Here is a 13,873-nt window from a genome sequence, read left to right on the forward strand (position 1 = left end):
TCAGAAGACCATTGTATGGGTGTCCTCACTGTCATGTGGACCCTAATACTCTTTTAAACGTGAAAAGTCAGAGCCATCAACATTTTTGCAGGAAGGCAGATGAGAGTGCCATGTATGTAACATGTCAACCACAGGCCAGTAAAACAAGCAAAGGAAAAGCTGAGCCACCACTGTGTTCTTTCTTTTCCCCAATACAGATACAGCCCTGCCGGCTCCTGGGACGGAAAAGTCACCCAAGAGTGTGAGATGGCTATCAGGAAAGCACAATACTCCTGAGTGGTAAGATGGCAGTCAGAGGCTGTTTGGGTAGCACTAAGGCATGTGTGCAGGCATAAGGGCTATTTACCAGTGTATGGCTGACCTTCATTCCCCTGTTTGTGTCACTTCCACTCTGTTGTAGTCATCCTTGCCTCCTTTCAAAAAAAGGGTCTTTTGTGTATTTATTAACACTATTAGCACTGGCTGTTTTCTAATTCTGATAATAATTGAGAAACTCTAATTACTGTAATTACTATGCTCCTGGGGTGAGGTTTTATTTTTTATAATTATTTCTAGTGATATTTTTTTTGTAAATACTTTGTTATATTAATCATGAAACCTTGCAGCACATTTATATATCAACCACCCCCACTGAATTTCATCAGTGCATTTCACCATTTATTAATCAGATATTACTAAATTTCTTGTGCCTCCAAGGAGTAGGAGAGAAAGTGACTACTGACAAATGACAAATGATGTGACATGCCAAGTTTGATTCTGCGAAAGAAGCATTAGTACCAGCCCAACAAGAGCAAAGATGGAGGTGACAGCTAGATGGCATATTTTAATATATTCTAAATCATCCCAATGTAACTCTTTAAAGAAGAAAGAGATGTTTCAATGTGTTCAAACATTGGAACACTTCAAGAAGTAACCTGAGACTTTGGCCAGTACATAAAGACCTTGATCAAGCACCCATTGCTTACTACAGAAGGACCCAGCTCTGTCTTTTGGAGGCTGTATTCAAGAGCAGTCTCTTGGAGTAAGCAAGATGTTCTCTTGTGTCTATTTTCCAATCACCCCTACACTGGTGGCATAAAAAGTTTTGTTTCCTCTAGAATAATCTACCAGATTATGCTAAGTCTCTCAGGAAAAGATGTCTGAAATTACACTACTATCTTCAGAGGGCCTCTTGCATTAATATAATCCAAAATACATTATTTTGAATAGCTTGTGGTCACACCAATATATTTTTATGAGTCTTGGTTTTGCTTGTTACATGTTAGTGTGTGGTACAGAAAATTCTGATTCTTGCACTAAAATGTAGGTATATTATACCATTAGTTACCTGTCATTCCCTTTTTGTGAACTTCTTTGTGAGTGGACAGTTGTTGACCTCAGCATGAAGAAGACAGAGACTTTTTTCAAGGCTGCTTCAAGGGCTGCTTATTTGTTTTTTTTGGTAAAAGTTCTTATGTCAACCTAGGCCAATCTTAACTAAAACCCACTTCATCATCCGTTATCAAAGAACTGTTCATGCAACTCAGCAATGATTTTTCTAAATGACTGTGAGACCTCATTTAGATTTTTATTAAACAGTCACATTCTAATGAGGTCTTCATAAAACTGACTAAATATGTTTAGAAATCATTAGCTTAAATTACCAGTACAAAAGTCTCCTTAGGGAGCCCTGCAGATTTTGTGATAAGACTTCTGGCAGATGGATTAGTATAACAGCACAAGTGAGTTCTGAATTTCCACACAAGCAGTGTAAATGTGAGTGACTGGGTAACAGGCTACTAGATAAAGAGCTAAATGTCCCTCAGGTAGGTTCATTAAAGAGAGAAAACAATCAAAACACATTTCTGTGCCATTTAAATACCAGGTGCACAGCAGTCTGCAGGTGCCAGAAACACTGACAAGGGTCCCTTGCTGGAACACACAAGAGCTTAAAGGGATGTATGGTTTTGACAAGTGTGCCTCAGATAATGACAGATATTGGCAGATGTACCCTGCTGGAGGGTAATGGGGGGACTGAGTCATTTGCAGCAGGTGCTTGCATTAGGGACAGCCTCATGGTGATTCCTCCATCTGCAATTAACAGTCCTGCTACATAACGCTCCAGGGCAAGAAGCAAGTTCCTAGCACTGATTTAATGACTATCCAGCCAGTCCTGGTAAACAAATACACATACGCCCCCTCAATGATTAATTCATGAAGGACGTACACTGTGTGGCAAACATGTTAAATAGATATTCCTCTTTCCTGAAAATACAAAGGAATTTTCCTCCTCAGCTTACAGTGGGTCAAGAGGGTTAAAAAATAAAAATAATACACCCCTGTAAATCTTATACCAGCAATAGCAATTGAAATAGAAAAACTCAAGTTTGGGAAGGTTACAAGGTTTGCCCTGCAGGAATGCTACCAAAAGGTCCATTAAAATCATTACTAATCAAGGTGGCACAGAGCTTGTGTTAGGGGTTGTGGGACAGATGGTGTGTTTGTAATACGCCTCCTTGTTGCTGATGGTTCCAGCTCTGGGAGTGGGACAGAAGCACCAATTAAGGAGTGACTGCATTGTCCTGTGGCTCATACGATCTCATTTCCCTCAAAAGCTCATTTCAATTTCTGCTCTCTGATCTCACCTATGTTGGCCTCCAGAGAAAGTGAGAACAAAGTCATTTCTACCACTGCCAGAAACAACAAAGCCGCAGATCTGTATACCACTAGGACTCTTGCACCCTGAAGAAATCTCCATGGTGGCACAAACTGTTGCTTGCTGCTAAGGGAAGGTGCTGCGTACCTAAACGTTGTGAGCTGAGGCTGCCAACACTGGCACCAAGACTGGCGTCTCCCCGGCTGATACCTGAGAGTTCACTCTAATTGATGCTTTCAAATACTGACTTTAGGAAAACAGTAAGTGCAGTATGTTATTTTTGTTCTAAAGCTTGTTTATCCATACCCTGAACACATCCCTTTTTAAGTTGTGTGCTTGGGTACTTATGAATGTGTATAAAGCTTTAACGAAGAGGTTTGCTGAAGAGCTTCCTATTCTTACAGATCTATCCATTTTGAATTGATACGTGACAATCCAACTATTTCTACCTTTTTCCTCACTCAAGGGACTGAATTTTTAAAGCGGCCTCCATGATTGTTTTTTGTCTCTGCAATTAGTTGTACATGTGTTCCTGCAGTAGGTGTTAACTGCAGTCACAAATCCCATCTTTTTTTATATCTAAAAATAATACTAGCACTTGATCTGTTGGCAGGCTTGGGCACACAGATATCTAAACGCTAGGATTTATATTAACAATTGACAAAGAACATAAGGAAGAATGTATTGAGATTGTAAAACTGGACTTGCTAAAAAGGACACAAGATCTGACACTTTGACTCACGTCACATAAACAGTGCTCTCTACTCTCATGCAAATGCCACAGGGCAGAGGGGTACCAACCACTCCACCAACATGAAATTAAAAACCATGTGGCTTACACCAAGACATGTGCACTTGATGTCTTATTTCAACACTTCAATTTGCAATAATTGCAGTAGTTGCAATAAAAGCAGTGGGTTTTTTTCACTCTAAAGAAAAGCTATATGCCCAGTTCCCAAGCAAATTTTCTTGAAAAAAACCATCTGAGATGAGAACTAAGACACCAGTGCATAGACAAAGCAGTAAATTAAAAGAGTTATTGAAGGTTGTGAGAAACAAAGAAAATGGTTCCATTCAATACTTGTTGAAAACAAAATTAGCCACAATGACTTGAGTAGGAGGCCTACTTTAGAAATTATCAAGCAAAGAAAGAAAATTACACTGTATCAACCAGGTAACTCAAGCTTTCTTTTACTACTCAGCTCCTGAAGACAACCTCCTGGTCAACAAATTTAGTGTACAAATGAGTAAAGCTAATTTTTTCTGTTTTAGTCCAGAAGGCTTACAGGAAGGAAAACCCAAACAAACCAGGTTGATCTAGACTAATATACTATGAAGAAGATGCAGTTTCATAGTTTAACTACTTTTCTCAGAAATCTGTTTCAGAATTACTCCCCCTCGGTCTCCCTTAAAAAAAAGATGAAACCATACCTTGTTCTGTAACCAATTCTCTGGTTTCCCTTAATAGAAATGGTATGTCTGAAATATGTATACAAAGATATAACACTTTCCCTCTTTGGCAGTCTTTACAGGCTGTGCTGTACAAAATGCAGCTTTATCAGTTACTTTTTCATTGTGCTAATGTTATCAAAGCCAAGCATCTAAGGCATGTTTAAAAATAATTGATAATGAACCTCTTAGCACAGGCAGTGATAAATATTTTATGTGCCATACTCGTTATATAAGCATCTTGTTAGTCTGCTATTTAATTTCCAAAAGCAAACACCTTGGAAGTTTTTCATCTTTTTAAGTACAAAAATTACTTACCCTTCCCACTTCTACGAGATTAGTGACCATGACTATGCTGGCTGTGTTTTCATGCCATACCATTCTCCAAAAGTCATATATTGTCTCCTGCATTGGTCCTGAAACAATAAATCAAAGGAAAGGTTACTATCTGAAAGTCTCATGACTGAAAGCTTTTCTCTGGGGAACTTTGAGAAACTGTGCCTATACACATATATTCATATCACTATCATATTTTTCATTTAAGGTCAATTTCTTTTCTGTCATCCCACCTATCTGCATTTAAGTATTTTTCCCCTGAAACAGTGCTCTGAAAGAAAGTTAGTTCTCCAACATTTAGGTATTTATCTGTGTAATACCCAGAAGTGGAATTATAAAAAATGGATAACATTACTCTTTCTCTTAACAATTGGATGATAACCTAGGGAAGGTGTATTTGGAATGAAATGAGCCTCAATGGACTATGTGGCCTTTCCTGGTTTCTAATATTTTTCTTAGTATACACTATCCATCAAACTACCCCAGCTCCTAAATTGTACTTTCTGAAGTGAGACAGAAGTTATAGTTTTTTGCTGCAGTATATCACTTTGCAAAACAGCGGGGAAAGCAGTAAAGAACCCTGGCATGCCATGGCAGCCATGTCCTCTGCAGTGCTTTCCCCAACAACCTGTGTGCTTTTGTAAATGAACACACAGTGCTTCCTCTAGTGTCATGCTAAAGCTGGGTACCAGCCCACAGGAAATGTTCCAGAACTGTAAAATGTTGGGAACAACCACATCACATTGTGTATGCCTGGTCCTGTCTGTTTCTAGCCTACGTGTCTTACCCATGATGTGTGCCACCCCGATTTTAAACCACTGTTTTAAAATCACTGAGACGATAAGAATAAACAAATGTAAAATATTATCAGGTACTATAAACTTAACATTGATACTGAACCCATTACTGAACTGCCACACTGCAGTAAGCAATTAGTGCCTTATTTAGAAGAATGCCTTAAATCAGCTAATTGGAGAACAAATGGATAATGTATTGGCCTAAATGTTCCTCTAGCGAAGAAACCAACACTCTTAAAGCATTACAAAACCATACATTGAGATATTTGGGTAGTTTGGCACGTGTATTTTGGTACCTTGAGCTCCCTGTGAAAATTTTATTTTCACTCTGAAAGTCAAGTACTTGGTGAAAAATTTAGTAATATATTATTACTATATTATCATAGCAGGGGGGTTGGACTAGATGATCTTTGAAGGTCCCTTCCAACCCAAACCATTCTGTGATTCTATGACTTTGTGATTTTACGATGTTACAGGCAAGTCAAAACAAACTCATTAGGCAAATAATATCACAGTTATGATGCAATAAGTTACATCAACTCAAGTTTAAGAAAAAAGATAGTAATAGTCTAAAACTTTTGAATTTTTAAAATTTATTTTTATTTTCACCAATTTCAAAGGATAATTTTATCATCCATTATTTGCATAGACCGTTTAAAGAAGTTATGTATTCTCCCCCTTACTTTCTCTGCCTTTAAAAATGCTGCATATATAGTTAGTTTCACAGGTTTCCCTATAGTCATTCAACTTGTCTTTTACTTGCTTTGTTACTTCATATAATAGGAGAAAAAGCCATTTAAAACAAAAGGAATCTATGACTGTTAGAACACAAGAAAAGTGAGAAGGTCTCAGCCTAAAAACAACAGCAGAATCTAAAACTACAGTTTCGGAAATTACCAAATTCAAGCTGATGTTGTGGCTGCAAAGCTGGACACCTTTTTTTTTTCTTTTAATTTACAGCACAGAACAGTTGATGCTTTTGTGAGATTTCATTCTGAAGTACGACAAGAGTTGAATCACTCTCCACCACATGGAAATTTGCAGTAAATATTCTACTTCTACATAAGTGTCCTGGATATGTAATACACACATGGTCCAAATGCAATTTTGAATGTCGCAGTAAGATAATTAATATACATTACAGTGAAAGTTTAGCTTGCTTGTGTTTTAATAATGTAGGATTAAATATAGCTCTTTGGGCACTTAAAGTCACAAGAGCATTAGAAAAGTTTTGGGCCAATCTCTCCTACTGGTAAAAGGAAGGAGACTATTTTACTCACTGTAGGAAAATATTATCTCTGTATAGCTCCTTCCTTCCTCTCAAATCTCAAACAAATATTCAGCAAAATTATTATTGCTATAATCTTTGAAGGAATGTAAATAAAAATAGGATTAGGGAAAGGCAGTTTTCCACAGAATAGTGTCCTGGCAAGAGTCTGCAAGTTCATGACACATTATTAAGATTATTTAAGCTTGATCAAGGACAAAAAATAACAACACTATTGCTTCAAGAATCCCTATTCACAACCTGGTTTAATGGAGAAAATCTAAATGGCTCCACTGCATTCTGTTACCACAAGACTATGTGACGTTTCAAGATCGTTCATCTGAATATATTTTTGGTAAAGCTGCAGGAAAGGTGAGAAAAGATCCTCTGTCTACACAGCCCTTTTATTTTCCCCTTGCAAGAAGCCAGAATCTTTGAGAAACTGAGGGGCAATGTAGCAAGTTTCTTTATGCATTATTTTTAGTTTTCTTTCCTACAGATTCATGTGAGAGACAAGATGGTTGGGCCCTACTTTGTAACATTCATTTCTCTTTGACAGCTCTGGGATAGCCTGCAACAATTTATTCCTGATTTTTTTTTTTTTCTACAGACAGCATAATTTGTCTCATGATTTAAAGATTCCTACATTTCAGATCCTGAAATCACAAATTACAACTGGGGAGAGATCCTAAACACTAATTTCTTCCTAAAGATTTTCAATTTGTCATTCTTTATAAAGAAAAAAACAGATAATAAATTATGAGAAAAATAAATCTTTACAAAAAGTAATAGCATTTTTCAGGGCAGAGAAAGAGCTGACCTCTGACAAGTCTTTCAACTTTAATTCCAAATGTTCTTCTAGAGGAAAAGGCCTGTTCTGCAGTGCTGAGTACACTCCTCTCAATCTTACTATCCAAATGATAAGACAATCGTAATTAAAAATGCTTGACAGGATTTCCTGCTCTCCTCAAGTATTCTCAAGTGTTTTCTTGCTTTTCCTCTCCAATGCTTTACATGAAGCCTCCAAACTTTTTCATGTTCAGGACACTGAATGAAAAAAAAAACCACCCGAAAACCTACCTTAAAGTCTCAGAAAGTAATTCTTTCCTACCCCATTTTTCTTTTCTTCTTGACATTTTTCAAATTATTTTCTGACATATGAATAAATTATTACTTGTCTACAGCCAGAATTGAAAAGCATTAGAGGCCAGGTAGAGTTGGAGGATTTATTGTCATGAAGAACTGAACAATTTGATTCCAGAGACTCATGGTAGGGAGAGAAAGAGCCTATAATTGTTCTAAGCATCAACTTAACAGATGTGTGCACAATAGGCAGGAAAGTTATTCTCAGCAGTTGCCCTCTTGCAGGAGGAGAAGGTCTGAAGAGAAGGTACTGTGCTGCCTAACAGTAAGTCTGCGGCGTACCCCATTAGCTACACAATATAGTAGTTGGTATCAAAGATTTCTGCTGTGAAAAAACAGAAATCAACAACATACTGCAACCAGAAGATGAAAAGCAAAGGAAAATAAGAAAGAGAAATCAACCCTCCAAACCCCAAGCTAATTAAATGCTTTATTGGAAAAACTCAACAGAAATGATCAGTTGTATATACCACAACCATTAGTTGTATTACCAATAGTTGTTAGTTGCTGCTCTGGGAACACAAACATATTAGGAAATGGAAAATCACACAGCTTTTAAGAATGGTTTAAACTCTTAAGAAGATGCTTCTGTACACAGAGCTTTCTAGAGCCTCTATTTCTGCTTGTTATTGTGAGGCCCAGTTCTAATAACTGCTATTGCTAGTGGAGTATGTATGTGATCAATTTGAACATGATAAACTAGCTCAGAATACAGGAAAAAGTGTTCAGATGTAGGAAAGAAAGCAAACACACAAAGAAACAGGTAAAACCTGAATCCTGAAATGTCCCCAGCACTTACTCATACAGAACTTGTAAATCTGTGGGTCAATTTCTACAAAAGCAAGCAGCTTAAACAAGGAACAAATAGCTTCTAATACCTTTTTCTAGCATAGATGTCAAATCCATAAGCTAATGTTTGGTCCACCTGAGACCAAATTCAGTGATAGGTATTAAAGTTAGAAATGTGCAGAAAATGAACAGATACCTTCAAGCTCCAAAGGCTCCCCAGGGAGAGTGCATGGGCAGTGGCAGCCATTAGCATGTGTTGATAGAGGCAGTGGACTGACAAGATGCAAGACTTTTATCTGCAGCAGTTAAATGCCATCTTGAAAAGAGTGCAATTAACCTACTTCCAGTGAGTAAAAATGTCCACCCTGCATAAGCAGGTGGTTATAAAATGGTCCCCTCACCTAATGGTTATTGCAGTTTCTAGTACCAATGATAACACTCTCCACTTTTTACTGAAGCAAAACTTGCTGCTTGCTATTGTGACTGCCTACAACTTGACCACTCAAGGACAACTAGCTAATTTGCCTGCACAGAAGGAGCTACATTTTATTCCTCAGTCTTTACTACATGTGATCCCTTTTGTCATGGTTTAACCCCAGCCGGCAACTAAGCACTACACAGCCGCTCACTCACCTCCCTCACAGTGGGATGGGGGAGAGAATCAGAAGGGTCAAAGTGAGAAAACTCATGGGTTGAGGTAAAGACAGTTTAACAGGTAAAGCAAAAGCCACGTACACAAGCAAAGCAAAACAAGGAATCCATTCCCCACTTCCCATGGGCAGGCAGGTGTTCAGCCATCTCCAGGAAAGCAGGGCTCCATCATGCGTGATGATTACTTGGGAAGACAAACGCCATCACTCCGAATGTGTCGTGTGTCCCCCCGTCCCTCCCCCCTCCCCTTCCTTCTTCTTCCTGCAGCTTTATATGCTGAACATGACATCATACGGTCTGGAACATCCCTTTGGTCAGTTGGGGTCAGCTGTCCCAGCTGTGTCCCCTCCCAACTTCTTGTGCCCCCCCAGCCTCCTCGCTGGTGGGGTGAGAAGCAGAGGAGGCTTTGACTCTGTGTAAGCACTGCTCAGCTGTAACAAAAACATATTGGCCTTATCAACTCTGTTTCCAGCACAAATCCAAAACACAGCCCCATACTAGCTACTATGAAGAAAGTTAACTCTATCCCAACCAAAACCAGCACACCTTCAAAATGAACTTGAGGTACAGTAAATGTTTTCTTACTAACAGATATGGCTGCATGGCAAAAAAGGCCAAAAAGCAAAGACTCCCTTTGTAACTACACTGTCAAAAAACCCCAAACCCATTACACTACAGAAACTGTTCAAAATACACATGAAAGTGTAAAACCAGAGATTTAAAAAAAAAAAAATTAAAAATTACTGGGAGAACAGACTACACACTAATAGATCAAAAAGTTCAACAATTCTCCTTTTCCTAATGAACCTCTTAAATAGGACAGACTAGCTGTTAGTAGGATAACTTACAGAGAATTTCACAGGAGGAAGCAAAATTACAGGGTTACTAATGCTCTGCCAGTCCAGTGATCTGATAATCGATAAGTGCATGTTATTTGCTCTTTTAACCACGCTGGAATTCGGAGGTAAGAACAAAACACCCTTTCAGAAAGTTATGTAAAAACCTGCCATTAAATGTTACTTTAAAGTATAAAATATCATTGACTGCAGCCAAGGGAACATCTCCCTTGGCTGAAATACATTTTTTCCCTACTCAATAAGGCTATGTGCCCAAGATTGTATCACCAGGAATTTGCAGGCACATCATTATGTGATCAGGTTCTCATGAGTATTTAGTTCTGTCAGCCTCCTAGTTAAGCTCATCAGCGGTCAGCAGCTCTGCAAACCTGAACACCTCTTTGCACGAACAGGTATAGACTAAATAGTGTAAGATTAGGTTCCACTTTTTCATAAAGTAAAATAAAATAAAATGTCTTGATCTTTCTGCCTAAAATAGTCAGCATACTATTAAGAAAATTAACAGATCCCAGTTGTGCTGATTTAGTCAACTAGCAAGATAAACTGCTAGTTCAGTATTTTTTTTGTAATTGCATTGCCACTGCCACACAGCAGTACAGCTGCATGCTGGCTCATCTCCGCTCTCCCCAAATGAGCTGGCTTCTAAATGGAAGACACTTTAAAGATCTGATCAGTTCCTGATAATCTGATTTGCCAAGAGCAGTCTTTACCATATGCTTGTTGAATAGGTATGGTAGCATGCATTTAACTTTCACTCACCTTTCCAGGAGTTCTGAAGGGTTTAGTGCCTCCATGGGGGCCAGTGAACCCCAGAACAAAGCTCTGCTATAAAAACTCAGGCATGTGATCATGCAGTCTTTCTGCAATAACTTCTCTCAAAATAGGTTTAGACATTTGTTTTCTACCATAACATATGCACTTAAATTGACTTTAAAGGCTTACACAAGAGTATGTTTTCATAGGCAAAGTATGTATGCTCCTATAAATACTGTGAATAATTTTAAAGTCTGAGATAAAAATGTGATCAAGACATCACTAAACCATATGGCCCCACCGCTCACCAATAGCTAACCAAATGCATACAGAGCAGTCTTTTGTAGTTTAAGGTGTCAAGAAAATAATAATGAAAAAGAATCAGGTCATATAACCTGGATGCTTCTAATGCTTTAATTAAAAGTCCTCCCAAGTCTGTTCCAGAAACTAAAACAGCATTGAGGGTAAAACATACCTCAGTGCCATGCACCTATTCATTTTTACTGAAGTCTCCTATAGGCCTATCAGTGTAAGAATTAGCACACTAAAAGGCAACATACGTTTATACTGGCAAAACGTGGCCATAAATGCTTCAGTGTTATTTATTAATCGCTGCTTTCTAGCTGCCACACTTCAGTGTTAATTATTATTGTTGCTTCTGCATGTCCCAGCCCCGGACATTTTGTGCACTAAAGAATCTCAGTGATATTAAACAAAACCCCTGTAATGAGCTGAAAAAACAGATTCTCACTTTTATTACTTTATTTCATTTGACTTATAGTGTTGACTGTGATGGAATTTGAAATGCACTTTCTAATTTTAGCCTTACAAATATTAATTATTATGTAATCTTCAGCAGGGCTATATTGTAATTACACAGCTATGTTGACTTTCCTGATAAAACTTTCTTGGAAATCTCTCTTGCCTTGGGAAAATACAAATAAACAAAGCTGTGATGAACTTCCAATGAAGCTGGTTCCATATAAATATGTTAAGCCAGCATGCAGCCTGAGCAAGGAATCCTGAGGCTATGGCTACTCTTACATGAGGTATGGAAAAATCCTCCCTCTCAGTTTTAAACCTTATTTTAACTGATTCCTCCATGGTAATAGAATCAGAGATGGTGCAAAGAGGAGCCGCTTGTTTGCAGAGGCAGTAATTAACTCATACTCAGGTAAGAAAGAACACCATTTTGTAAGCAAGAATTACACCAGAATTTAATTCACAAACAAATAAAAAATGTTCAGTTTCTCCTAAAATCCTAACACTAGTTTTAACCCCGGCTTCAGAATATAGCATGCATATCAAATATATGCAGAATCTATATTTGAGTTATAGCCAGTGCACCATTTCTGTTTTTTTGGCCTTTTGCAATGATACCACCTTGGCTTTGTGCGGCAAGGTTTTGGTAGCGGGGGGGTTACAGGGGTGGCTTCTGTGAGAAGCTGCTGGAAGCTTCCCCTGTGTCTGACAGAGCCAATACCAGCTGGATCTAAGATGGACCTGCTGCTGGCCCAAGGCCAAGGCCAAGCCCATCAGTGATAGTGGTAGCACCTCTGTGATAACATATTTAAGAAGGAAAAAAAGTTGTGGGACAGACAGAAATGGCAGCTGGAGGGAGGAGTGAGAACATGTAAGAGAAACAACCCTGCAGACACCCAGGTCAGTGAAGAAGGAGAGGGAGGAGGTGCTCCAGGCACCAGAGCAGATTCCGCTGCAGCCTGTGATGAAGACCATGGTGAGGCAGGCTGTCCCCCTGCAGTCCAGGGAGGCCCACGGTGGAGCAGATATCCACCTGCAGCCTGTGGAGGACCCCATGCTGGAGCAGGTGGGTGCCCGAAGGAGGCTGTGACCTTGTGGGGAAGCCCATGCTGGAGCAGGTTCCTGGCAGAACCTGCAGATCTGTGGAGAGAGGAGCCCACAGAGCAGGTTTTCTGGCAGGACTTGTGACCCCATGGGGGACCCACGCTGGAGCAGTGTGCTCCTGAAGGAGTGCACACTGTGGAAAGGACCCATGCTGGAGCAGTTTGTGAAGAACTGCAGCCCACAGGAAGGACCCATGCTGGAGAAGTTCGTGGAGGACTGTCTCCTGTGGGAGAGACCCCACGCTGGAGCAGGGGAAGAGTGAGGAGTCCTGCCCCTGAGGAGGATGAAGCGGCAGAGACAAGGTGTGATGAACTGACCGTAAACCCCATTCCCTGTGCCCCTGTGCCGCTGGAGGGGGGAGGTAGAGAATCCAGGAGTGAAGTTGTGCCTGGGAAGAAGGGAGGGGTGGAGGGAAGGTGTTTCGAGATTTGGTTTTATTTCTCATTACCTTACTCTGGTTGATTGGTAATAAATTGAGTTGATTTTCCCCAAGCTGAGTCTGTTTTGCCTGTGATGGTAATTGGTGAGTGATCTCTCCTGTCCTTATCTTGACCCACAAGCCCCTTGTTATATTTTCTCTCCCCTGTCCAGCTGAGGGGGGGGGGGGGGGGGGGAAGTGATAGAACAGCTTTGGTGGGCACCTGGTGTCCAGCCAGGGTCAACCCACCACAAATGCAAAAAAAAAGAAAACAGTATGCAGCAACACTATTCCACAGTAAGCCACCTCAGCTATACTCAAGTGGGTTACTGAGGACTGAGCTATGAATTTGAAATGTGTTTTTCATTATATCCTCACCTTAGATGGATTGTCAATAAGAAACAGATCTGACTGAATCTTGTTAGCTTGACATTTCAGGAAAACGCTGCTTATAAAGCAAGCTGAAATGCTTTATCGGGACAAATCCTGCCCAGTGCAGCTACTAGCAACATAGAGGCTTTCTACTGTATCCTTTGCTCAGGAAAAACAAAGCCTTCTCTCATTATCAGCCAAGGGACAGCACAGTGAATAGTAATTGGCTGATTTTCAAGCACAAACTAAATCCTACCTGCTTTGAGCTAGCCAGTCAGCAAGCCCTCCTGCCTGTACATTACTGTATGTGAAAATTGGCTTTCACAAAATGAAATTTTCAAAGTGCTTTCAAGTCCCATTAGCTTTCAACGAGGCTTAGATTACTAAGTGACTGAGGTGCATGTAGAAATTTTATCTATAGCTCCCATGAGACTGACCAGTGCTTTGGCTGGCTTGGTATACCACCTCCTCCTATATTTAGAGGAGTCAGCACTAGACCTTTCACAGGATGAAGGAAAGGAGGAGCTTGACCTGTAAATT

The 13,873-nt window shown here is 39.7% G+C and overlaps 1 protein-coding gene across 12 annotated transcripts in view; it reads right to left on the minus strand.

Moving 5' to 3' along the window:
• Nucleotides 1-13,873, minus strand: part of PTPRM (protein tyrosine phosphatase receptor type M) — a 500,309-nt gene that overhangs the window by 29,364 nt on the left and 457,072 nt on the right. For all 12 annotated transcript variants that reach the window (XM_069779033.1, XM_069779028.1, XM_069779026.1 and 9 more), the window contains one exon: nt 4,403-4,500. In XM_069779033.1, coding sequence (XP_069635134.1) covers nt 4,403-4,500 — 98 coding nt within the window. The remainder of the gene's footprint in view (nt 1-4,402; nt 4,501-13,873) is intronic.

This window comes from Haliaeetus albicilla, chromosome 3 (assembly GCF_947461875.1).
Source record: "Haliaeetus albicilla chromosome 3, bHalAlb1.1, whole genome shotgun sequence".
Taxonomy (NCBI): Eukaryota; Metazoa; Chordata; class Aves; order Accipitriformes; family Accipitridae; genus Haliaeetus; species Haliaeetus albicilla.